Below are 27,723 nucleotides of genomic sequence, written 5' to 3' on the forward strand. Positions count from 1 at the left end.
CCATATTTGATGGAATATCTGAGTCCTAATGATGAAATCTTGAAAGTTCTAGAGAGCGCTCAGCAGGGACATTAGTCCAGAGTCATTGAAGCCCAAGGAGAATCTAAGCATCCCTGAGATGCTGGCTGATTTCTGGAAAAGTTGCCTCCTGCCACAGACACCAAAAACATTTACTCAAATATCACCTTGTCAAAAATTTTGGAAATCGTGTCCCAAAATTCCTCCAGAGAAGGTTTCTCAAACAATGAGTCCAACAATGGCCTTTGAAGGCTAGGGGAAGGAAGTAATGTTTGAGCTGCTCACACAGTTCATTGCTGCAGAAGTGGAGTCATTTCGCTTGCAGACAGATGAGGCATAAATGAGCAGAGCCCCCAAACGGGAAAACTAAAAAGCAGCAAGAAATGGGGCACCGGACACCTTTGGAAGGGAGAGCAAACTGCACCAAAGTCAACCACAAGACTGCTAGTTCCAAGGTGTGAGCAGAGAGAACCCTACTTGGAGTTCTCTGGAAGCAAATGGCTACCAAGAAACTAATAGAAATCTCCAATCTGCAGAACACTAATGAACTAATTAATGGGGCTGGCATCCCAACTTGCCCTCTGAGGGACTGTCAGAAACCCCACACGTATCCCTGTGACTAGAGTCCCCCACCACCAAATGTCATGAGACAAGATACTATCTCAATTATCACACCCATGGCTATTCGCTCTGAGATTTTGTGAACCCAGAAATCAGAGCTCCTTCAAACACATTCAACCACTATAGACAAAATCCAACCAGGAGAAAAGTCCCGGGGAAAACTGGATGAGCATGGATAGAGGTGTGGGATGGTTTCGAGGACTCTTGACACTGCACCATAAGTACTAACCATTGTGAGAAATCTCTCCCGACGCCTACATGAAGCTGGTGAGTATATTTAAAATTACTTTTAAAGAATTAATAGCTCTGGGCTACTTTTCCCTGTGAGTGAACAGTGTGCTAATTTGCGCAGTGTTTTGGTGGTGTTCTTTTTTAAAGACAATTGCACAAGATTCTATCCAAAGCCCTCTAATTCTTCCACTTCAGTGGTCTGAATCCCACTAATAAACAATCAGGACTTTAGACTCCCTTAATAATGGAGAGAGATTCAAACGAAGATGTTTTGCCACTCTCTGCAAATTCCTGTAGGTGCTGCCTGTTGAACAGGCCAGCAAAATTATGGATTTATTCAGGACTGATTGCATTGAGTATGTAAGCACTTTTGAAGGATTAAGAGAGAGAGAGTGAGAGAGAGAGAGAGAGAGAGAGAGAGATGTTTGTCAGCTGAGTACATGGGAGGGGGGTGCTGCTTCCACGCTCACCAATCTGGCATGGAGCAAGGCTGTGTTCAGAGAACGAAACAGACTTACTGCATGGATGAGCAAGGACCCGGACCTCGTCCACAGCGATGTAGCCAGGATGACCCTTCAAAGAGACGGATTCAAATATCACCTGCAACACACAGGGTGGGAGTCAATTTCGAGGAAGTGGTTGTAGGCATTATCACAGGAAGCTGCCCAGCCCCCAAACTTGTTTTGTTTCTGCTTCCAATCAGAACCACCCCAAGAGACTTGACAGCGGGAAAGGAGGCCACCCCGACCATTGACTTGGATTTCCCAAAGTAAGAAGCTCACACTCTGGTGGCTTGCAAAAGAAGAATCAGCCACATGGAACATCTTTAATGGATTTCAGAACTAACGCTTGGATGCAGGGAAAACAACCCAGATGTGGCCGGGAGACCCCAATCTATATACTCTTTCCATTGTTTCAAGTGAAGTACAGAGAAGAATTATTTCCTAAGATCCCAACTTTCTTATGACAGGTGAGGGAGAAGCTTACCTTGGAAGCAACTATAAGCAAAGGAGGGTTTATCCTGTTTTCATTTCTCATCCCCAGAACATACTCCATTTAAGTGTCATAATAAAACCTCTTAGAAATAACCCCTGTGTACATTTTTTTTTACATTTGGGAATTCAAGGGCAACAAGGTTTTTGAATTCTCCATATTGACTCCCAGCCAAACTGCCTATGTTACTGTAATTTTTTGATCACCCAGCCTTCCTATGTACTGAGGAGACCTGAATATCTCTGAAACAGCATGAACACCACCACTCACCTCCATAATTCCAGTGGCCTTTCAATCAACTGCATCCATACATAAATCTTGTTGAATCAACTTCTGTCATATACTCATCCTTGCCCAATTAAATATAATCATACACATATCCTTGTCCAATCAACCATTCACACCCATCCCGCTTCTTCAACTACTACAGAAGTTGGAGGTTCAACCTTCTTGCAATGAGCACCATCTGCAACCCAAATTTGTTTTCCTGATTCATATCTCTTCTACTTCCTAGGCTTTTAGGGTATCTGGGGCCTCAACATTTCTGGAATCTGTATGTCTGCCTGGAGTTTCTTGTTCCAAGTCCCCTTCCCACTATACTTGCTAATTCCAATTCTTAGCTTACCTAAAGCCTTAATTTCTTTTTATGCTTATTTCAGAACTACTAAGCCTATTGAAAACACCTTCTCTACTCTTGTTTTCCACATCAAAGTTACTCTTTAAGTATTTACCCACCTGATCACAGCAGATACCCATACTTTCAGGAGGCAAGAGTATAAGAGGGGCTGTCTTCTTCGAGCCCATTAACCTAATTTACATCCAGGACAGCCACTGCCTCCTTAATACAAGGCCCAGCAGTATTCTTGATGCCAACCCTTGCTGTATTTTGCATTTTCTTGCTTCTTCTTGATTCTCTCTCTCTCTATCCTGTTTCTTCAAACCACACTTTTATTTCTGACTTTAGAATACATATGTGCTTGGGCTTTTCTTGTTCCTAAAAAGCTACTCTTTGGCTGTAAACTCTTCTGTGGGATAGTTTAGACATGTTTCACATTTTAAATTCTCTGTGGTTTTAGTTACACTGATTATCAAAACTTATTTTATTTTTTTTTTTGGTCACACCAAATAGTGCTCAAGGGTTACTCCCGGTTCCGCATTCCAGAATTACTCCTGGTGGTGCCCAGATATGGGATACTGGGAATCAAATCCTGTTGGTCACATGCAAGGCAATCCCCTACCCACTGTACTATCTTTCTGGCCACCTTTTCAACACTTCTTGGCTTTCCACTTCAATACATTATAATCTGGACTCTTCCTCCAAAACTGCCCCCAGGTTGACTATCATGACACTAATAGATATTTTTTCATTATATATTTGGACTCATATGTTACTTCGCTCTCACAGCCTTTTCTTATTAATCTTCAGTTAGTCTGCCACAGGTTTCTCTGTAAGCATATCTCATACATCCACTCTTCAAACAGGGCACACTTCCCTTGAATGGCTTCCAAATCACAGCAATCCCCAGGCCCTACTCTTCACCGATTTTTTCACCTGAACAACAGCTTCACTTATTCAGTTAACTGACCTGTATTCTCATCTGAATTACACACACCCGCCTTAGACATATCTATGTGCAATTAATGGGAGTACTGTCCACCTCAAACTGTCTCCCACATTGCCAGTGTCTGTTCTTCCTAAAATAAGGGCCTCGTAGACTGCACTGAAGCCAATGAAGATTGGGATTTGATTATCTGAGACTTTCCTCCTACCTTATTCCTCATATTCATTTTCTTTTTTTATTCTGTCTTGTTAGTGTTTCTCAAATCTGTTGTCCTTTTTTCTTTCTGCTGTTAAGTTGAACCACATAATGCAATCACTTTCTAGGTCAAAATCAGTTGGATGTCCATTACTCTGGTCCAAATCACTGATTTTCACTGTTACCACTTCGGCCATCTACAAAAGGGACCTATTCCTTCCTGTCTTTGAAGCTTCAGTTCAAGTCTGTGAATACAATGTTAGGCAGTTCATGGGTAACACTAAAAAATCTAAACACTAAAAAATGAAATCTCTTTTGTAGTTCATTTTACTTTGTCTTCCATATGGTCACTCCAGGTTAGGGATTTAGAATATTCTTGATAACCTTTCAGTATCAATGCTGCAAACCACAATGCCCAAAGGTGTGTTTGTGTGTGTGTGTATGTGTGTGTGTGTGTGAGAGAGAGAGAGAGAGAGAGAGAGAGAGAGAGAAGAAAAAATGCCTGACAGAGGCAGGCAGGGGATGGGGGGGGTGATGGGAGGGAACCTCGGGACACTGGTGCTGGGACATGTACACTGGTGGAGGGATGGTGTTGGAACACCGTTTGACTAAAATCTAATCATTAACAACTTTGTAAGGATCTATCTCACAGTGATTCAATTAAAAAGTGAAAAAAAATCAGGGGTCAGAGACCAAGAAGATACCTAAAAATGGTAATCACAGGCTTTCCATGTGGGAGGCCCTAATTCTCAACACTGTATGGCCCACAGATCATCACTGGATATAGTCCTCATGGCCCCAGAACTGAATGGCAGTGGCCCTGGTAGCTCCTGAGCATCACTGGGAGTCCCTTGTAACCTCTAGTACCACTAGACCCAAACACCTAACAACCATACTGGAACCTCTCAGCCAAGTATTTCCAGGAGAGGGCCTCGGGTTCACGAGCACTGCTGGAGGGACAGTGGGGCAGGGGTTCCAACAGATACACGTGAGCAGGGAGCTGGTTGAGAGGGAAGCAAAGCTCTGAAGAGGCACCACAGAGAGTGAGATCTATCACTGAGTCAAAATGTGACTACCTAGAGATCGTGAAAAGCGACTGGTAGCGACAGTCACACCAAAAAAGAGCATCTGGTATCAGCCATCGTGGCATCACTCTGGAAGAGGGGGTTATTAAGATAGCAGGGTCTCCCAGAGACACTAAACAGAGAAAACTCTTCCAGGGGTAGAGAAAAGTGTGCAGAAATAAAAGTGTGGCAGCTGCCTTACCCTGCAGCGGGAGAAGTCAACAGAAGACCTCTCTATGGAGAACTGTGTGTCTAATTATGGTTTTTTTTTGTTTTTTTGCTTTTTGCTTTTCAGGTCACACCCAGCGATGCACAGTGGTTACTCCTGGCTCTACACTCAGGAATTACTCCTGGACCATATGGGATGCTGGGAATCGAACTCGGGTCGGCCGCGTGCAAGGCAAACGCCCTACCCGCTGTGCTATTGCTCCAGCCCCTCTAATTATGTTTTTTAATAGCACTGCAGCACTGTAGCACTGTAGTCCCGTTGTTCACTGATTTGCTTGAACGGGCATCAGTAATGTCTCCATTATGAGACTTGTTACTGATTTGCTGGAGTGATAGCACAGCGGGTAGGGCAGTTGCCTTGCATGCAGCCAACCCGGGTTTGATTTCTCTGTCCTTCTCAGAGAGCCTGGCAAACTACCAAGAGTATCCTGCCCGCACAGCAACCCATGGCGTATTCGATATAACATTAAATATGTTTTTTTAATAATACAAAGAAAACCCAAAGCAAATGCCATAATGCCATGGCGTGGGGGACAGGAACATAGGATGTACGTAGAACAACACTTTAAAAGAAATAGCATGAATGATTTCAAACTGGGGGATAAAAATTGACCAAAATGAGACTGGAAAGAGCGTACAGACAGTAGGGTGCTTGCCTTACCCATGGCCAACCTGAGTTTGATTCTCAAAGCCCCAGATCGTCTCCCAAGCTCTGCCAGAAGTTATCCCTGAGCACAGAGCCAATCGTAAGCCCATAGCACAGCCAGGGGTGGCCCAGAAACCAAATGAGAAAAGAAGTAAAAAATGTTTGATCTGATAATAAATATAAATGGGTTAAAATAGAGAAAAGCAGACCTGGAAGGTAGTATGGGGGTTCAGTACATGCCTTACATGTGCTAAACCATGGTTTTGTCCTTGGTAACATATAGCCTCTGAGCAGAGTCAGGTGGACCAGTAGCCTTCAAGCTCCAAATGACCCAGGTGCCCGTCACTGCAAGGCCCAAACAAAGTCACAGCTTCAGGCTCCCACATTGAATCTCCAGCTCACTCGGCAGAAACTTACTGGTAGAGAACCCTGGTTCCCCCAAGAACCATTTGGTAGGCCCCCTCATCAAGTAAAATAAAAATAGAGGAAAGATCTCAGACTGTCTAAATAAATTCTAATTACATGTTAGAAGATAAGCACCTAAAACAGAATGACTCAGGAACCTTCAAAATAACAAGCAGAACAAACACATAATAGAGAAATACAAATAAATGAAAACAGCTGCTGCAAAATTAACACAAAAGGATTTTAACCAAAAAAAAAAAAAGAAAGAAAAAGATTAAGTGTGGACTAAAGTGGTTGATTTCAAATATATGAGTCAAAAGACGTCAGAGGAGAAAATAATGGTAAAACACAGAAACTGAAAATACTCTGAATCTATCTTAGACTCTTAGAACAAATTGAAAAAATATATAGATACGAAATAGGCATACAACCTAATAACAATGTATTTGTTAGATGGTATTAATTAAAATTAAGAGACAAAATTTTTGTTCAACTGACCATGAATTATTTCTAGTATTTTACATATTCAGTATCAAATAAAGAAGAAATTGTATAAGTTTGGATTTATATTTTTAATCAAAATAAAGTTAGAAATTCGTGGGAAAAACTTTAAAAAGTCAACTTATTGAAAGTTATAAAATCTTCAATTACTATAATAAAAAGTAAGATTTATCAGTTACCAAAAGTGTGAAAGAAAAAACAAATAGTCAAATCAACTGGGAACAAAAATTGTAACTTATGTGCTAGACAAGTAGTAAATATCCATTTTGGGGTTATGGAATTCTTGAGATATGCAAAATAAATTTTCCAAAAATAAAAATCAGCAAGTGATTTCAACAGAGGATTCATAAGTGATTAAATAATAGTAATAATTAATGAATTTAATGTTTTCGACAATCAGGGAGATGATAATGATTATTGTTGTTGTTGCTATACTGAAACCAAGGCATTTTATTAGCTGACATTACATCTTAAATAACATCCTGGTTTCCAAGGAATAGTTACCACTAATTTCAAACTGCTTTCAAAAGTTCATTTGTTGGAGGAAAAAACATTTTTATGTTCAACATAACATATCTTTATTCATTTTCCCAAGAGTTTCTTTAGCTATTCGTGGGGGCTTATTGTTCCATATGAATTTCAGGAGTGTTTGCTCCATTTCCTTGAAGGATGTCATGGGTATCCTTATAGGGATCGCATTGAATGTGCACAATGCTTTGGGGAGTATTGCCATTAAGACAATGTTAATTCTCCCAATCCATGAGCAGGGGATATCTTTCTATTTCTTCGTGTCCTCTTCTAGTTCTTGAAGTAGCATTTTGTAGTTTTCTTTGTACAAGTCCTTTACCTCCTTAGTTAAGCTGATTCTGAGGTACTTGATTTTCTGAGGCACGATTGTGAACGGAATTGCTTTTTTTCATGTCACTTTCTTCTCTCTCGTTATTTGTGTATAGGAAAGCCATGGACTTTGGGGTACTGATTTTATAGCCTGCAACTTTACTATACAAATATATTGTTTTAGGGGTTTCTTAGAGGTTTTAGGGTATTTAGGGTATATTAGGTTTTAGGGTATAATCTCTAAGCATAGTATCATATCATCTACAAATAGTGAGATCTTGATTTCTTCCTTTCCTACATGAATGCCCTTAATATCTTTTTCTTGCCTAATCGCTATTACAAGTACTTCCAGTACTATATTGAACAGAAGTAGAGAGAGTGGGCAACCTTGTCTCGTCCCTGATCTTAGAAGGAAGGCTCTTAATTTTTTCCCATTGAGGATGATGCTTGCTATAGGCTTGTAGTAAATGGCTTTGACTATATTGAGGAAAGTCCCTTCTATACCCATTTTGGTGAGTTTTCATCATAAACAGGTGCTGGATCTTGTCAAATGCTTTCTCTGCATCTATTTATATGATCATATGGTTCTTATTTTTTCTTTTGTTGATATGATGGGTTATGTTGATTGATTTCTGAATGTTGAACCATCCTTGCATCCCTGGGATCAATCACACTTGGTCATGGTGTATGATCTTTTTGATGAATTGTTGAATTCTATTTGCTAATTTTTTTTGAGAATCTTTGCATCCGTGTTCATCAGGGATATTGGCCTGTAGTTTTCTTTTTTTGTGTGGTGCCTTTGTTTGATTTTGGTATTAGGGAGAAGTCCACTCAATACCTCTATTGCAAACTACAACACCCAAAAGGAGAGAGAACAAAAGGGTATGTCCTGCCGCAGAGGCAGAGTGGGGTGGTGGGGAATGGGGTGGGGGTGGTGGGAGAGATAGTGGGAACATTGGTGGAGGAGAATGGGCACTGGTGGAGGGATGGGTAAACGATCATTGTATCACAGAAATGCAAACACAAAAGTTCATAAGTTTGTAACTGTACCTCACGGTAATTCACTAATAAATTTTTTTTAAATATCTTTTTTTCAGAAAATCTTAGGACTAACTAAAATTTTTTAAATGTTTAAATATTAACTTCCTCGACAAACCAGTTTAGTTATTTTTTTCTTAAATTTTTTCTGTATTTTGAAACTCAAGAAAGGAAACTATAAATGTTTTGTAATTTGGTTGGAAGTAGAGTTCAGTTCATGATGATTCAATGTCTTTTGGTACAGAAATCTTAATAAATCTATTTACTGAATATTTTCTTGATATTTACCAATATTTCAAATTTCCTGTAACAAAACTGAACTATTAGAGATTTGAACAAAAATTAAGTATTTGGGTCTGGAGAGATAATGTACAGAGTGCTTCCGTGTACACATCTAACCTGGGTTCAGTCCCTGGAACCAAGATGGTCCCCAGGAGTGATCCCTGAGCAAAGAGCCAGGAGTAAACCCTGAGCACTGCCAGAGGTGGCCCCCCAAATTTAAAAGCTGAAATATTTTAAGGTACATTATGTTTTGTAACTTTTTCATGTCACTTCATTATCACTCTACCTGAACTGTACAATTAGCTCCTCTCTTATCACCTCATATTGCAATTGTTTATCCAAGATTCAACATTCCCTACACTCTTAACCCATTGCCTTTCTTCACTTCTACACCCATTCATTCATTCATTCATTCACCTACCTATTAACAGATACTCTTCCTCTATATCAAACATTGGAATTACAAGCCGGGGCTAAATTAGTGAATAAGTTCATTAAAAACATAGCCCAACTAAACATCACAGTCTAGTAAACGGAAATGGAAAGCCAACAAATCATGTGTAAAAGTAAGCTTGCTTTGTAATTGTTATAAATGAGCAGAACACTATGATTCAAAGTAACTAAGAGGGAGGGACGTTCTAGTTTACTAAGAGGGGTCAGTAGTGGTAATTGAGGGGTGAAAACTGAGATGGAAAAGTGACATGATCTAATAGAGCTCAGCCTGGCTATCCTGAGAGAGGGGCACCTAAACAAGAATAAGACAATGGACCTGTAATAATTGATTACTATCACTGTCCCATCAAAATAGAAGATCCTGAAGGTGATCACTTATCACTGTGTCACTGTCATCCCGTTGTTCATCGATTTGCTCGAGTGGGCATCAGTAATGTCTCCATTCGTCCCAGCCCTGAAATTTTAGCAGCCTCTCTTTACTCATCTTTGCCAATGACTGGAGGCTCTTTTAGGGTCAGGGGAATGAGACATGTTATTGTTACTGGGTTTTTTTTTGCATATTGAATACTCCACGGGGAGCTTGCCACTCTCTGCTGTATGGGTGGGATACTCTCAGTAGCTCCTGAAGGTGATAGCTGCAAAAAATAAACATACCGATGAACTGAGAGATACTTTGAAGTTGGATGTAAAAAGAACTGTCATAGATTAAGATGGGAGTAGAGAAGGAAAAAAGATTTAATAAAGACTTCGACTTGGGGATAAAGACAGCTTCTGTGATCCTGTTATCATTTGTTGACAAAGAAAAAGAAAATGAATATATATGTAGGAGCACAAGGGGGAAAGCTACCTCAAAATTTCCTCTCTGCTAAATCTGAGACGCCAATTACACATCTTAATGGGTATAATGAGGTTGGTATTCTGGTTCTGAAGTTCCCAGGTGATTTAGGATGAGAGGTGGCTTCAGCATTTAGCTGTTAGGAAGAGCTGGAGAACTCAATGATGTCACCTTAGGAAATGGAGAAGATAGCTCAGGGAAGAAGGCTAGGGGCAAGGGGCAAGTGCAAAAACCTAGTAGAGAATGGTTTAGGATGGTAGAGATAGAAATGTGACTTGAGGTGGAGGGAGAAGCAGTCAGGAAAACAGCATAAAATTCTAGGGGTTGAAGGATCGATGGATGTGACTCTGGAGAGAACAGGAGTCAATTGGAGTCAGAATGCCGATGGAGGAATTAGTATTGAACTCCAAGGGGAACGCACCAACCCAGACTGAGTGACAGTACAAACAGGAAATACAGGCATCGAAATAAAGGTCAACACTATTGACCTTTCATTATGTGGTCATGATCTAACCAGTTAGGCATAAAGGTGAGGCTGGTCGAATTATCACAGGTCTAAAAGGAAACACAAAGTGGATCCAGGATGAGCCCCTGGTTTCCAGTACAGAACCATGCCCAAGTGGACTTTGATGAGAAACAGCTACCACTCTCATTAGATAAAACACCTGAAGAATTAACTTCCTTTTTCCAGTTAAAGTTTAATGTAAATAAACTCCTCTAGAATGTTGGTTGATTTTCCTATCATTCCCCAATATCTAACCTGTTTCATAGTTGGTCTATTTATATTCCATGAATGAGCACAAGCTATTCGCAGGAGAATGGGTACTTGACAATGAAACATACATTTGTTTGTTTTTTTCCCTTCTATAATTTGCAGCAACAAGGATAGAGAACCCTTTGTTCACCAGAATTTCTCTTGGGATTTTTTTAGAAGCATTGGGGTTGGTGAAACTTGAGTTTCTCAACTGTGAGAGAATAATATTCTGAAAGAAACTAGGGAAAAAATATTCTGGCTTTTCATTAAGACTGGCAGTCATAATAATAATAGTACACTGATCTACATTTCACTGCCTGCTTTCTAAGAAATTTATTTCCTAAAATTTTTATTGATTGAGTTTCCCTGGCTTACAATAAGATTAATATTGTAATCTTACTCCATAATTTTTTTTTGCTTTTTGGATCGCACCTGGCAATGCACAGAAGTTACTCCTGGCTCTTCACTCAGGAATTACCCCTGGTGGTGCTCAGGGGACCATATGGGATACTGGGAATCAAACCCGGGTCAGCCGCGTGCAAGGCAAATGCCCTACCCACTGTACTCCAGCCCCTTACTCCATAAAATTTTTTAACTAAAATTTAGAAATCACATGTAAGCTCATCTACCAACCTTGTTACAAAAACTCAAAAATAAAACTTGAAAGAAGAATCAACTAGCCACAAACATTTCTTGGACACCTCACCTGTTCACAGCTGAGACATACGGGGCACTCTCAGGGGGACATGGGATGGGCAGTGCCCACTCAAACAAACACCAGCAGCTGTTTGCTGCCACACTCCAAAATCTCTGCCAGGCCTCTGGCCAGACTCCATCGCCTCAGAAAGAACTTAACCTGCCCAAAACCTCCAGTACATGGGTCCCTAGGACTGAAAATGCCACGTCTTCTCAGTCACCTCCATGTGCTTCTATAAATCTCAGCAGTGATGTCCACACCCCCAAGTCGCCACCCAGTTAAAAATTTAACTCCAGCTGACTCCCCAGTTAAAAATCGTGGATTTCCTGGAGTGTGGGGCTGCAAATGAGGCCACACAACATCTCCAAACTACAATATGGAAAACCCAGTAGTAGCAACTGGATGGAATATAACGTAGAAGACAGCCAATCTTAACTTTTAAAAGAAATTAACACAGAAGGCTTAACTTGTAACATTTTAGCAATCTCTCAGACAAGACTTAATGTCCCCATGGTGAGATGCAATAATTTTCAAAAATTACTATTCTTTTAAGGAAATATGTTTATTATTGCTATAAAAATTTATTGTTATAAGCATTAGAAAGTATTGAGTGCCTGCTATGGGGGCAGGCATGAGGGGTGGTTGGGAAAATTGGAGACAATGGTGGAGGGAAGGTGACAGCGGTGGGACTGGTGTTGGAATACTGAATGCCTGTAACAAATCATCATGAAAAACTTTGTAAACCCTGGTATTTTGTTGTTGTTGTTGTTCATCATCATTTATTTTTTTAATTTTATTGAATCATTGTGAGATAGTTACAAGCTTTCATGTTTCGGTTACAATCTCACAATGATCAAACACCCATCCCTCCACCTGTGCACATTCCCCACCACCAATATCCTGGATATATTTCCCCTTTCCCACCCTTCCTCTACCTCTAAGGCAGACAATATTCCCCATACTTTTCTCTACTTTTGGGCATTATGGCTTGCAACACAGACACTGAGAGGTCATCGTATTTGTTCCATTATCTACTTTCGGCATGCATCTCCCATCCCAGCTGTTTCCTCCAGCCATCATTTTCTTAGTGATCCCTCCTCTATTCCATCTGCTTTCTCCCCTCCGCTCATGAAGCAGTCTTCCAGCTATGGGGCAATCTTCCTGGCCCTTGTATCTACTGTCCTTGGGTGTCAGACTCATGTGATGTTCTTCTATACTCCACAAATGAGTGCAGCACTTCTATGTCTGTCCCTCTCTTTCTGACTCATTTCACTTAGCATGATACTCTCCATGTCTATCCATTTATAAGCGAATTTCATGACTTCATCTCTCCTAACAGCGGCATAGTATTCCATTGTGTAGTGTAGATGTACCAAAATTTCTTTAACCAGTCATCTGTTTTAGGGCACTCGGGTTGTTTCCAGATTTTGGCTATTGTGAACAGTGCTGCAATGAAACCACAGTATTTAAATAAAGTGTGGGGGTGGAGGAGGGATTAAAAACTTTGTTAAGACATGTGCATCATCAGAGTTAGGATTATTTTGCCTTATTTTGGGAATAATGAGATGAAGGAAAATTGAAAGGTAGAGTAGCAGACCTGAGGAGAAAGAGACATAACTTGGCTCTCCTGTGTGATTATCCCCTAGAACCCTTCACCCCAAAATTCCACTTATGTTCCTCTACCCAACAGAGTCTGATGTAAGAGATGACTGGCAGGAACTGATACATACAGACTGCACTCTGGGTCCATGTGGATGAAGGCAGATGGAAAAGAAGAGGCCTGTGAGGTTGAGAGAGCCAAGAAGGCTGGTGGTGCTGAGGATAGAATAGAAGTGTAGGAAAGGATACCGGGACATCTCAGAGAATGAATCACGGACCAAGGCTCCAGACTTGAGCATTAGGATTGAGACTCCACTTTCTGCTTACACCAAAGGGCAAGTCGTGGGTACAGCTGCACATCAACCACCTCCAGCACAGAACTGGAGAATACTTCTGCTGCCCCCTGCTCTTAGCTACCGGATTGCTAAGAGCAGCACAAGAGCCAGAAGGAGCCTGTCCTGTGCATGCTTTTTCAGAATTAGCTTCTAAGTCATGCAAGCTTCTGGGAGTCAGAGCCTCCACTGGCTACAAGGCTGGTGCATCAGAGACAGAACCAGGAAGTCCGTGATTCTGTGTCTTCTTGCATGTGGGAGGTGGAAGAGAGAGAACATAAGGCCAGAGGCTTGCGGATCACAACTATATCTAGACACAGAGCGGTATGATGATGCTGAGGTTATTGGCAAGGGAAAGAAGGCATGTGACACATGGGCCCAGACACCCAACTCACACTGCCACTTAGGCCTATAGCCCCAGTCCAAGGCCATCTGCCTGCTTCCAGAAGCAACAGCCCAGCCAGTAGAGGACAACACCAGGAGAAGTATTTAGAAGGGTGGCTGGAATTTGTCTCTGATAAATTACAGATGCCAGGCCTTTGTGTGGAGGAGCCAGGAAAATCTGGCAGAGATATCACCCTGAGAAACCCCTTCCTACCCCCAAATTCCAGACACTCCACATCCACACTGCAAACCAAACCATACTGGACAAGCACTGGGCATAATCACAAGCCACCACTGGGGCTCAGGGTCCAGATCCTTGAAAATGCAGGAGCAACAAGTCAGCAGCCTAGAAAGGCTTTTGCCTCTTGGCCAGAAGATGAGGTGCAATGGAATCGAGTTGGGAGAATCAAGAGGCAGCATTTGCAGAGACGCTCTGACATCAGGAAAGGTGTGACAGGTGCCCCGAATCTCAGGCAGATGCAAAGGACGGGAGGGAAGCCCTCAAAGAAAGCGGGTGCTGAGCTCATCAGATCTGGCTCAGAAAAAGTAGGTGGCAGAGCTGCATGGCCGCCTCCAGCCAGGTCCTCTGGCAGTGAAGCTCTGGGAAGGCGGGTCACTGGAGTAACAGTAGAAATCTTAGCTACTGCCGGTACCCTCATCATTTTACAAAATGGGGATCAAAAGGACCCCAAGACACAGCTAACATCCTGCACCCAGTGATCAAAACATTCCCACAGTGGCCAACTGGCTTCTCTCCAGGTGGAACATGGAACTAGGACCCAGAGGATCCAGCAGGCTTCTGGGGACCTCAGACTCCCAAGAAGATTCCCTATCCTAGAGCTAAGGGTCTGGCTCTTCCTCCCCTCTGTATTGAGACTCCTGGAATCAGGATCCCTGGGCTCTGATACCATTTGCCAATGGTATGTGCATACTCTTGCTCTTCGCTGTAAACTCCTGGCGCTCAGTTTGAGTACCTCTATCTGGGGCAACCAGCGGTGGCCTTGTGGCCACTTCTGGCCCACTACTTACTCTGCAAGTTCAACTGCATTCATACCCTTCCATATTATTGTTGCTCGGATGGAGCATCTAAAGGACTGGAACCCCTGGATGCTGAACTTCCAGGTTGACCAGCACTGGTCTTTGTCACCCTGGGTTCCCTCTTCCATTTCAGATTCTAGAAAACTGACTCCAAAAGGCTGGATATACCTCTTGCTTATACTTAAGGCTTTCAACAGTGAATTTTCAAATAGCTCCCAAAGGTGTAACAGGTCCTTGAAAGCTGCCAGACTTAAAAATCCCATAGATTCTATGTCATGGAAACACTGTTTTAAAATTTTGTTTTATGGAGTGGGTAGGTCATTTGCTTTGCATGTGTCCAACCCAGAGTTGATCCCCAGCACTCTATATGGTCTTCTGAGCCCCTCCAGGAGTGATTCCTGGGTACAATGCCAGTAAAAATTCCCTGAGCATTGCCAGGTGTGGTCCCTAAAGCAATCAACAAAGTTAAACAAACAAACAAACAAAAAGCCCTTTCTTTTAGGGATTAAATGGACAGAATTCATGCCTTACAGGTGCCAGATCGTGGGCTTAATCTCTGATCCAACACTCTGCTGGGGGATCTGGGCACTTCTGCTATGACCCCAAAGTAATTAAAAGTAACTCAGAACATTCCTATTAAAAACACAAATCCCCATCATTCGGTAGGAGCTATGCTTCCTCCTGTGATCCGTGGTGCATGGTCCCTGCCCATGTGTATAGGGGGAGTTCACAGACCACAGGGGTCCCAAGAGATGGCTCCCAAAAATGCAGTGGCAACCTGGCATCTCATCATGGTTCAAGAAAGCATCGGTCCACCACGCAGTGCAAGGGGAACAGTCTTGCACAGCAATGAGTGAGTGGCACCACCACACATTAGGAAATAAATGTCCTCTCCTTACCTGGCTCTTCCAAACCTCCATGACTGACCTGCTGGTCTCTACAGGCTCAGTTCCCTGAATGCCTCCTTGACAGCCTGGCTTTAACCAACTTTATTTCCAATTTGGCCCAAACCTTGCTCTTGTTCCTCCAACCCATGGCACGACCATCCAGTCAACTCTTTGTTTGGTAATGATTTCTTTGTCCTTATAAACACCCTCCAGATGTTATCTGCTCTTTATGAGTTAATTGCCTTTCATTTTTTAAAGTATAACAAATTTTATTTGGAAGTTCTGAAAAAGAGGAGAGAGAAAGAGAGAGAGAGAGAGTGCTCAAGAGTGAACACAGAGTTTTCCAAGGTGGAGAGAGAGAGAGAGGGAGATAAAGAGTAAGAGAGGGAGAGAGAGGGAGAGAAGGAGAGAGAAGAAGAAAAAGAATTCTCTTTCTCGCCAGCATTGTCTTTCTTGGAGATTCTACATCTCTTAAAACTTCAGTTTTCCTCCTTAAATGGCTAGTAATACACCCCTTTTCAGTCTGCTGAGAGCAATTACTTTACTAAGAAGGATATAATGTCTCTGTCCCTCAGCACCCTGGGACATCCCCCTATATCGTGAGTGCTTGCTGGCATATCCGCGCCCCTCCTCCAGACCAGGATCTCTGAGGGGTCCTGACTTGTAGGCTGTGGCTCGGAAGAAACGTTAAGGAAACAGGTTGAGCTAGGGAGTAAGTAAGTGAAGTCCTTCTCCACATACAAACTCTAGCAGGGCAAGAGGGATACAAGACCCATCCATGCTTTAAAGAAAGTGAATTTATGGGAAACGGCATACCTGGTAGAAGTGCGGCCAGAAGGTGCTGATGGCAAGCTCTGCCTTCACCCAGCCCTCGGTGACAACCCCAGACACATTCCACACGGGGTTCCCCTGGGGCCCGCCGTTGACCTTTACATAGACATTCAAGGCCCCAGGACTGGACCGGTCACGGCTGGAGAAGTAGTAATGGAAGTCAATGCAGTGGGTGTCATTCTCCTTCAAGGTGGGCAGGAGAAGGTGGGCTTTCTGGCCCGAGGCCCTTCCGGAGCTGTTCACCATCATGAAGGAACCTGGAGACCCGAGCACAGGAGCAGAAAGGAGAGAGAAAAAAAGTATCCTGTGAAAAATCAATCCCACTCACACAACAGCCAAAATCATGACCCTCCAGGAGGCTCCAGTTGACCTGAGGGAGTTCCTTTTCCACCTTCTGCCTCCCAAACACTGTCTCCTCTAGCTGGGGCCTTAAATATCTACTCCAGAAGCAGGTTGGAACACTCAGGCAGCCCTAACACACAGTGTTTATACATAGTGGCCAGCAACCCTTACAGGAGAAATCTTTCATCCCACAGCTCCTGAAGGAAGTAGGGAGTAGACCCCAGGAACTGAGTTCATGGGGGAGAAGAGGAGAAAGAACTTTGTGTAACGTGGGGTATCTAGGTGACTGAAACAGGAGAGATGGCATTTGTACCTACACATCTTGGAGTCATGCATTCACAGAACATGGGAAAATAGCGCAGCGGGTAGGACATTTACCTTGCACGTGGCCGACCCAGGTTCAATTCCTCCATCCCTCTCAAAGAGCCTGGCAAGCTACTGAGAGTATCCCATTCACACGGCAGAGCCTGGCAAGCTACCCGTGGCATATTTGATATGCCAAAAACAGTAACAACAGGTCTCACAATGAGACATGACTGGTGCCTGCTCGAGCAAATTGATGAACAACGGGATGACAGTGCTACATGCTACTCAAGGGAAAAAGAGAGACACATCAGCAACATGGGAACCAGATGGAAGATGTTCAGCTGGAATAGGGAGCCTAGACCACAGGAGGAGCCGGGTGAGAGCAGGAGGCCTGTGTCAGTCCCGGAAGCTGTCCATCGCTCGGAGCCTCTGTAGCATGGCTTCACCCTCCCAGACACAGGGATCCACCTGCCGTCACTGCAGAGGGTGGACAAAGCCCCAGAGTCCAGCAATTTCTAAGGAATATCTCAAGAACAAAGATAGGAGAAGTCAAAGGAAGTTTCACAATCAACTGATTGTGAATCAAGGAATGGATTACCTTGGTAAAGTAAAAGTCCTATGATTCTATCAAATTGGCTGCCTCATATGTCACCATGGATAAAATCATGGATGATTCCAGGAAGAATATTTCTACCTAAAAAAAATCACTGTGGCACTGAAATCTTATTTTCACCCCTAAAATCGTCAATTTAGAATGAAACCTTGCCACTACTTATCTTTAACCAAAATGAGCCACTTCAATAGCTATAAGGAGTCTCATTATTTTACCTGAATATCAAAAAGACTAACAGCTTCCAGCTAATAAGTGCTGCACAATTCATAGCTTGTTAGGGTTCGAGAGGGTACTAATCATTCACAGCCTGTCAGTCATGGGAATCATTTTTAAAATAGAAGCAGGAAAATGATGGAGCCAGCAAAGTCTCCAGAAACTTATTGTTCACAATGCAGGATTAGAGAAAGTAACTTCGATTTGAAACCAAATTAGGCTTCTAGAACTTTCCTCTCTGAGCCAGCATGTAGAGCAACTGCATGCTCAAGACAACCCTCTTTTGAATTCCACCAAGATAGTATAGTGGGTAAGGCACTGATTTTGCACACAGCTAACCTGGATTCAATCTACAATACCACATATGATCTCCTTGAGCACTGACAGGAGTTATCCCTGAGCATAGAGCCAGGAGTTAGCCCTGAGCACCACTATGGCCCTCAAAGTAAATAAACTCCACCAAGATACTTAAAGGCAGAGCTACTCTTAAATAACCATTTAAGGTCATTGAGTGGTGGAAATGGGTAGGGAAGGAGGGATCCATTCCAACAGGAATCAAGGTGCCAAAGATAGAAGAAAACATGAACCAAGGTCTTTAGGACTTTCCCTACCTATAGAATTCACTCACCACTAACCACCCATACTGGCGTCAGTGAAAGTGGACAAAAATGGTGTCTTTCCTGCAGTCCTGAGAGAGCAGAATGTTCTATTTTATGGCCTGGCAGTAACAAGGACAAGTGAAAGGATGTTCTCTGTCATGTGACCTCCAACAATCGCAACCTCCTACTGAAGCAGCAATGAAGGAGACACCACAAAAAAACCTGAACTGTCAAGAGAAAATTGAGCCAATGTCCAAGGCCATATATATCCACTGATCAGCATTCTATAGGGTTCCAGAAGGTTTACCTGAGACAGCTGAGAACTGGTACACAAGCCCCAAACAGGAGAGGTACAGTTGCCACCAAAGAGAAGTACAATTCAGGGTATAAAAGGCAGCCTGAGAAGTGACCTCTGGCTTTCTCTCCACTGATTCTTTTTTTTTTTGCTTTTTGGGTCACACCCAGCGATGCTCAGGGTTTACTCCTGGTTTTGCACCAGGAATTGCTCCTGGCAGTGCTTGGGGGACCATATGTGATGCCGGGGATCAAACCCAGGTCAGCCGCGTGCAAGGCAAACGCCCTACCCACTGTGCTATCGCTCCGGCCCCTCTCCACTGATTCTTATGACAGCCACTGCACACTTACAATCCTCCCTTCCACTCAAACCAGGCTGCTCATAGGGCACAGCAAAGATATACTGGAAGTTTCCCTTCATCGGCTCAGGAGTCCGTCCCTCAGTATGCTAGCTCCTAGCTTTGGTGATGAGGCGGCTCACAGAAACGGTGGAGACGGGTAATCTCCATCCATCACCATGAGACAAAGGATGCTCGCTGTCTTGCTGTGTCTAGCCATCTTGTTGCTCTCCTGCAACTGTTGAGAGGTGATGCTGCCAACATCCTGGCGGCTGAGCTGTACAAGCTCTTGGCCAACCACCAACCTGCCATGTAGCACAGTTAGTGGTTGATGAACACTTATTTGTCCTACGCTGCTTGTCCACATAGCTTGGCCACTCCCCAGCCTTCTTTTACAGTGTGATGGGGCCCGGCAGATGGGTTCCAGCCAGCGGGGCCTGAGTAGGAAGTTCGCCATTTCCAGATTTGACACTGGAGGCCACGTGCACTCCCAGTGCCCACCGCACCCTCCTCCACCATCCGCTCTCTCCAGGGTGGTTCCTGGCCAGCAGCCTCACATCACCTGGGAGAAACTGTAAGAAACTCTCAGGCCTTGTTCCAGGTACCTGAATCTGAACATGCTTGTTATCAAGATCCCCAGTGACCTGCATATAAAGAATCACTGTCTCGGCATCTCTCCCATCGACCAGCCCTAAAAACAGGATTCCAGGAGGCTTGGTGACATCAGTCCACAATGAAAAAGATGCCTGTTCCTTGAATGACCATGACCTTAACGACAGGCTTATTTGACAGGACTACTCACTTGGCTCTTAAGGAAACAAGGAACAAGCTATTACTGTGAAATTTTCAAGTTCATGTCCGTAGCTAGTACTCTCCTTGTTTAGCCTCCCCAGAGAAGCCCAGCTTCCTACAAGTGCCTTTCTTCCTTTCAGCGGAAAAGGCAAGAACCAGTAGCTACTCCATCTAGGACTATCATTAAGAGCAATATTTCTGGAGAACAAAGAAGCAGAGAGAAAAGGAAGAAAAGAAAGCTTCTGAGAAAGAATCCTTGAGAAGTAAGGAGACATCTCAGACTTCCTATGATCATCTGAGTCAAAGAAGAGCCAGAGAGGAGTGGGGTGAGGATCATACACCCCATTTCTCCTCCCCCTCACCACTACTTGGACACTGAACATTAATCTGTGTGACATGAAATGCAAGCTGTGGCCTTTCTATTAGATAGAAAGTCAGGTGTTTGGGTACAAGGCTCAGAAGGATGGACAAAATAACACTGGAGATGGCTGTGGTATTAGAACTATGTCCACGAGAAACCACTATTAATAGTATTGTAAACCAAAAAACAAAATAAAAATATTTAAGAGGAAAACCCCCTAAAGATGGAAACAATAAGAAGCTTCAAGCTCTAAAGCTCGTGAGTGACCTGAGGATCTTAACAAAAGGAAAACTAGAGTCAATTGTTTGGCATTTTGCTCTAAGATTACCCAAGAAAGATTTTCCATAGTCACCTGAAGATGACTAAGGTAAGCTGTTAACTTTAATAGACTTAAAAGATGGTGTAAAAGCAAAGGACTCCAGGTATGTGTTGTGTGTGTGTATGTGTGTGTGTGTACAAAGTTTTCAATGAAATTTAAAATTCTGTAAAGTCCTGGAGATACGGCCCGGTGGTAGAATGCTTGCCTCTTATGTGAGGCCATGGAATCATCTCCGGTCACTGCATAAATAAGTTAAAAAGTAAAAGAAAACTGGACAAAATAAAAGGAAACACTATTAGAAAAAAGGACGTCACAAATGTTGGCTGACTTCGACCGTGAGTGTGGAAAGGTCGGACTGCAGCTGAACCTCAACAAGACGATGCTCATGAAAAATGAACTAGTCCCTGACGCTCCATTTGCTCTCAATGGAATGAACATCTCCGAATGCAGCAGCTATGTGTACCTGGGTCGAGAACTCAACATGAGGAGGAACAACTTGGTGCCAGAACTGCACAGGAGGAAGAGAGCAGTGTAGAATGCCTTCAAGAGCATCGAAGAAGTGGTTAAGAGGACAAAGAACCACCGATTCTGGGCACATCTTTTTAATTCCACCGTTCTTCCTGCACTAACATACACCAGAGACCTGGGCCCCACGAAAACAGTATGAGAACGTTATTCAGGTAACGTGAAGAGGAATCAAAAGAGCTATGCTAAGAGTATCACATCTCACTCAAGTGAGAGAAGGAATCTGGATTTACAACCTCTGTTGACGGTCAAGAATCAGGGATGCTGTCTTTTTTGCCAATACATCAAAAATCAGATGGGCTGGACATGTAATGCTATTCAGAGACAACCGCTGGACTAGAGCTATTACCGACTGGATTCCACGGGACATCAAAAGACCGAGTGGCTGTCCACCAATGAGATGGTCAGACTTCTACGTCAAAACCCTGAATGAATGGTTTGAGATTCTTTCTTTTCCAAGAGCGAGCAGATATCACTGGGCTACACTAGCATGCGACAGGGACAAATGGAGACGTTACTGGCACCCACTTGAGCAAATCAAAGGTCAACGGGATGACAAGTGATGACAACTGATTAGGAAAAAGTTAAGAAAGATGGTGTGCCCTACCAATCCTCCCCTCAGGATGGAAGGTGACTAGTCAGAAGGGTCACATAGGGTCAGACCTCCTTATTGGTCTTGGGGAGACCAGGGGGTGGGAGTAAGAAGATGAGCAGAGCTGCTTTGGGGTCCAAGGGACAGGAAGTAAGAGAATGCCCGCTAGGGACGTCTGCATTGGCAGCTGACATGCCTAAGAAGACGAAGGGGATGTGACCAGTGGGGCAGGCACTCACAGCAGTAGCTAAGGGGAGGAGGCTCTGTCCATGGTCCGCTCTGTCCATGAATCCAACCTTACATGCAGGGTCCCAGGTGCCCCTGGAGGTCCCTAAACATCCCCAAGTTGCCCACTCCATGCAGCCTCCAGGAAGCCAAACCTCTTGCCCTTGCTGCTCCCCCAGCTGGGGTCCCCTGAATGGCCTCACCCTGGATTGGGTGTGGGATCTCTGCAATAGGGTCAGTGACTCTCCTTACTGCTCAGGGCACGGGGCCCAATCCTTGACTCCTCATGTCCCTCCCTGAACGGCACTTTCCCCAGTCAGACCAGGATAGCACAGAAAAGCCAAAGCAGATAGAAACTGAGGAACGCTAGCGGGGATGGGGGATTAGCTGAACCCAGCTGGCACCCCCTCCAGGGAAGCAGAGTGATTTGGGCGAGCGTTTCCAAGGCAGGGCGCCACATCTGCATGGAGAGGTGGGAAGTGGGGTAGCACCCAGCAAGGCGAACACAATCTCTGGAAAGGCTGGGATGCAGCAGCCTGTCACTCCCCCCCAACCCCTTCCCCACACACACATCCAGTCTCCAGCCCAGCAGAGCCCGGCGGCATCCTGCGAAGAGGAAGGAAGATGCTCCTGAGGCGAGCATCTGGGTGCAAAAGTCCCTACATCAGAGCTTCCATGTGGCTCTCTCTGATCAACAGGTTGTCTTAATCAGTACCCTCCTGGGGCTCTCAGGTTCCTGGACACCAAGCACGAGCTGGTCACCAGATCAGTCCAAACCAAGAGGGACTGTAAATAACATTCTTCCCTCATCTCCCCCACCCGCCCATCGCCCCTGGTCCACGAACATCCCAAGGAACATAAAACCGCATTAGTTTCCTCATCGTTATTATACATCGCACCGAAAATAGTGGAATGAAACCAAGAAGTACTCTCCGGCCGGTTATAAATTTTGCATTTTTTCCCCTTCGTGTGTAATAATCCCTCAATGAGCACCCCAGCACTGATGTGTCTGCAACACGCATCTCCTTTTCAGAGGCAAAAACGCTTCTCCATAGCAGATGGCGGCTATTGTGTTTACACATGAGCACCTCAGGATCGCGTTTCCTCACGTCGGCAGTAAAAAGAGAGCCCTAATTGAGTTTTTAATGGCTTTGCACATTGTTCATTAAGATTACATGAGTGTGTTCCGCAACTGGCAGCTGAGGGCCCCCGGGCTCGCAGCACTCAGAGCCGTCTCCGCAGGCAGGTGGTCCCTCCAGCTCCCAGCGCCAGAGTCCAGGAGAAGGCGGCGGATGGCGGTGGGGCCACCGGCTGCCCAGAGCCAAAGCAGCTGTGGTGGCGGGAGCAGGCCTGGATTTGCCGGCAGCAAGGCTGGTTTCCAGCCTGCTCCCATCATCCGGGACTGGGCGGCTCCGAGCAAGTCCAGAACTTTCCCCACCACTCCTCGCCCCGGGCCTCGATGTCCTTGGCTGCAAAATGGGATCATGAATGAACACGGCACTGCGAAGCATTTTCTGTGTTCTGTAAATGCTGAGTGGAAGGCTGGACCTGACTCAGTAAGCATCCATTCCATAGCAAATGGCCAGCAGCAGATGACAGTGGGCCCAGTGCGATTTATTACACGGCTTGAATGGTTACTGAGAGCTTAGTACCTCCCCCAGCACTGGTCTAAGCACCTGCTAGTAACCCACAGCGGGGCTGTCACCTCTCCCTTTTTCATTTTTTTCTTTCTTTTCTTTTTTCTTTTTTGGCTTTTCGGGTCATACCCGGCGATGCACACAGGTTACTCCTGGCTCTGCACTCAGGAATTAATTCCTGGCGGTGCTCAGGGGACCCTATGGGATGCTGGGAATCAAACCCAGGTCAGCCGCGTGTAAGGCAAATGTCCGGCCTACTGTGCTATCACTCCAGCCCCTCCCTGCTTCTTTCTTAAATTTATTTTGTGGGGACACACTGAGCTGTGCTCAGGGTTGGCTCCTGCTCTGTGCCTAGGGATCAATCCTGGCAGGCCTGGGGGTCTGTTGGAGGTTCAGCAGAAGAACAGGAAAGTGCTAACTCTCCGACCCCTCTCCCTGCTTTCTTCTGCTTTTGTTTGACTTTTATCAGAAACTCTTCCCTTTGTTTCTGATGCTGTGGTTGTGATAAGCAGTGGTTCACGTGCAGAGTGGACTGGGCTGCTGGCACGTTTCAGTCCCAGTGGCCTCAACAGATCACGTGTCAGGCTGTGACGCTCACACGCTCCACCGGGCAGCTCCCCTGGGGTTCCACTTATTTGGGGGCTGGGCTCACACTTCCTGGAGCTGGGGTGTCACCACCCTCCTTAGGGACAATGCTTACCAGATATGCACCCCTACCTGCAGTGGCATTTGCACACCTGGCTGTGTGTGCTGTTAGAAGTGGCTTGGGACACTGGGGCTGACAGACAGCAGAGATGCCAGAGTCCTGCATGTTCTGAGCAAGTCTAGAACCTCCCCCACTCTGGGCCTCAATGTCCTTGGCTGGCTGCAAAGTGGGATCATGAAGAAAAGGCAGGCATGCTAAGTCACAGAGCTACTCCCTCTGACCCCCCACTAACCCTGTTTGAAAGCAAAGAACACCAAGGAAGACAGAGGTAAACACTTATTTCCAAAGTCACACCGGTGGGACTAGAGAAATAGTACAGTGGGTAAGGCACTTGCCTGCAGGTGACTGACCCACGTTCAATCCTCAGCACCCTGTGTGGTCCCCTAAGCACGGTCAGAACTGATCCCTGAGCAAAGAGATGTGAGTGTGCCCAGAACATAGCTGAGAGTGATGGCCTCCCTCAAAAAAATTTAAAAAAAGAATATCACATTGGCAAGTATGGTAAATAGTAACCTATTTATCCCAGTGCAGTAAGCAGAGACTTGGGGTCTATAACTGTAGTCTCCAATCCACCAGGTCATAAATAGTAACATGGGCCTACTTAAATTAACGAAGATCAAATTTTAAAAAGAGATTTCTTTCATTAGACATGCTAACCACAGCATCTAACTACTCAGTAGATGCTCGGCTAGTGACTGTCCTACTGAAACAGACATTTCCACTGTCATAGAAAATTCTGTTGGAAAGCACTTCTCTAGAAACGTGAGATTAATTATCAAAGCATCTTAGATGATATCCAGGTAAGACACAAGGCCTTCTCTAATACAAAGGACTCCTGTTATAAATGCCAGTGGGTGTGTGTCTGGGACTAGAGACAAACCCAACTTTATGTAACACAACAGAAATTGAGGCTCTGGATTCCTATCTTCTCAATGAGTTTCTACTAAGAATGATTTTTCCCTCCTGCCGGAGTTGCACAGCCACAGAAGTGGTTCCCCAGAGAGCCATTTAGTAAGGGGAAAATATAATACATTGCCTTTTGGAGGCAGAGAGGTTTCACGCATTCCAAATGCCAACTTCCTCTTACAATTGTGCACATGCAGTGCCACTCATCCCGTTAGCTCTGAAACGTGCTTCAAAATGAGTAGCAAAGCCTCTAGTCCTGAGGTGCAAGAACAGAACAGCAAAGTCTGGCCAGGATTTGAATCCAAGCTGCACCTCGGTAAGTTCTTCTTCTATCTTTCCCAGGTGCCCCAAGATCTTCAAGAAAATCACAACAGACTGAAGAAAACTACAAGGATTACACCAAGAGGCAACGCAGTCTCTCAGCTCATTCCCAACCCCTGGTGATGAAGTTCTGGGGATGACCCCACCTGACATTGCTTGGATCATCTTCCTCTCCACGTCGATGGACACTGGCCTAGTTTTTGTCTATGACATTGGTGTCACGGGGCATCTAAACGTTTGCTTTCTGGGCTTTTGTAATGACCTCCGCACTTGTCTAGCCCTTCATTCTTTTCCTGTCCTCTGGAAAAACAAAGCCCTCTATGAGAGACACAAACCGACAAGGACGTGTCCTAAACTCCCTAGAAAGCCCTCTGTACCAGAAACTGCCTGTTTCCTAGAAAGCCCACAGTTTTTCCCTGGCATTTTTTGATCCCCCCCCCCATAGCCCAGCTTCCACCTCCCTGCCTAGTCTCTGAAGATTCTTTCCTAGTCTTCTCTCTGTGGAAAATAAGATAATGGTCTCTCCAGGATGTCCTCGTTCTGAGCTATGGAACCCATGAGAAGTGTCAGATTTGTCAAAGAGAAATGCAGATTGCAGGTGGGATTGGAAGGAGGAGATTATTCTGCAGCTGAGAAGCAGAACCAGAGAGGACTGGATGGTACTATGCCTTTGGCTTCGGAGATGAACAAAGGAGCCAAGGAATGCAGGTGGCCTCCACAAACTTGAAAAAGCAGAAAAACAGTTTCCTCCCCTGAAGCTTCCAGAAAGGAACACAGCACTTTCATCACCTTGATTTTAGCTGAGAAAGGCACATTGAGGCCCAGTTAGGACTTCTGAACTCCAGATCTATAAGACGAAAAATGCACGATATTTTCAGTGACTAAAATATCTGGTAACAGATGACAGCAGTAATAGCACACCAGCACATGCTGCATACATCCTCACTTAAGGGTGTTTGTTTCAGCTGATCCTGAAATCCACTCTGACCTAGCTGAAGTATTTCAGAAAACTATTAAAGGTCACTTTCTGTGCCCCAGAGAATAATTATCCCTGCGTTTCTCATCCTACACATATTTCTATTAGAACTATTTTGGATAAGGTCTAACTGAAAAGTCCAAAAGGTTGAAAATTTCATTGTCTGGTTGAAACAAAAAGACAAGAGGCCCAAAAATATCAAAGGATACAATGTACAAAGTAAGGGCATATATGTGGAAAAAAAGCATAGAAGTCTACTAACACTATCAGGAAAACTAATAATCATTAAGCAGTTATAAACGTAATTTATCAAATTGCATTCAATGTTATCCATTCTATCAAAAAGTTATTTTCATGTCAAAAACTTAATTGGCTTCTTTTCTAATATGGCCAAAAAATGGGGGGTAGGGATTAATTACAGCTTAATGAATATATAATATCTATTTTAAACAAGGAAAATACTTCCTGAAGTTTCAAAGGAACTGATTATTGAGAACATTTTGGCAGAATTAGTTTGTGTGAGCAAGTAATAACTATTTCTGTAACTATTCATTCAGACCAATAAGTTTGGGGTTAAGCATTTCATATGCAAATTTGTTAAGGCAATTTTCCAAGAAACAGCTATCTGATAATCCATGTAGGTGTGAATAATGCTGTTTAAAAATGGAATTAAACCCAGGTGATTGGATTTGAAGGTGCTGCTGAAAGGGGTCCTACTTGTGGGATCTAATTGTGACCCAGTCACCCGGGTGTCTGGCTTTCATTACTCATTTCTGAGGAAAAAAATAATTGTAAGGGAAAGAAGGGAGAAGGTAGAGGGGGGAAAAGGGGGATGGATCAAGGGGAAGAGGAATGCGGTACACCAGGATAAATGGCATTTAGGCAAAGACAGCAGACTCATAGGGAGAAAGCACTATAGCACTGTCGTCCCATTGTTCATCGATTTGCTCGAGCGGGCACCAGTAATGTCTCCATTGTGAGACTTGTTGTTATCGTTTCTGGCATATTGAATATGCAACGGGTAGCTTGCTAGGTTTTGACATGCGAGCGGGATACTCTCGGTAGCTTGCCGGACTCTCTGAGAGGGACAGAGGAATCGAACCCGGGTCGGCAGCATGCAAGGCAAACGCCCAACCTGTTGTGCTATCGCTCCAATAGGGAGAAAGATGGGGGAGAAAACAGGAGACAATGTAAGCCAAGGACAGCCCCTTTTCCCAAACGGAAATC

General features: G+C 44.3%; 1 protein-coding gene across 15 annotated transcripts in view; it reads right to left on the reverse strand.

The window, feature by feature from the left end:
* The window catches only part of PTPRT (protein tyrosine phosphatase receptor type T), a 1,130,358-nt gene that overhangs the window by 722,046 nt on the left and 380,589 nt on the right, over positions 1–27,723 (reverse strand). For all 15 annotated transcript variants that reach the window (XM_055137540.1, XM_055137536.1, XM_055137543.1 and 12 more), the window contains exons 3-4: positions 16,417–16,688; positions 1,389–1,470 (exon numbers count right to left, since the gene is read on the reverse strand). In XM_055137540.1, coding sequence (XP_054993515.1) covers positions 1,389–1,470; positions 16,417–16,688 — 354 coding nt within the window. The remainder of the gene's footprint in view (positions 1–1,388; positions 1,471–16,416; positions 16,689–27,723) is intronic.

The sequence above is a fragment of the Sorex araneus genome, chromosome 5 (genome assembly GCF_027595985.1).
Source record: "Sorex araneus isolate mSorAra2 chromosome 5, mSorAra2.pri, whole genome shotgun sequence".
NCBI lineage: Eukaryota > Metazoa > Chordata > Mammalia > Eulipotyphla > Soricidae > Sorex > Sorex araneus.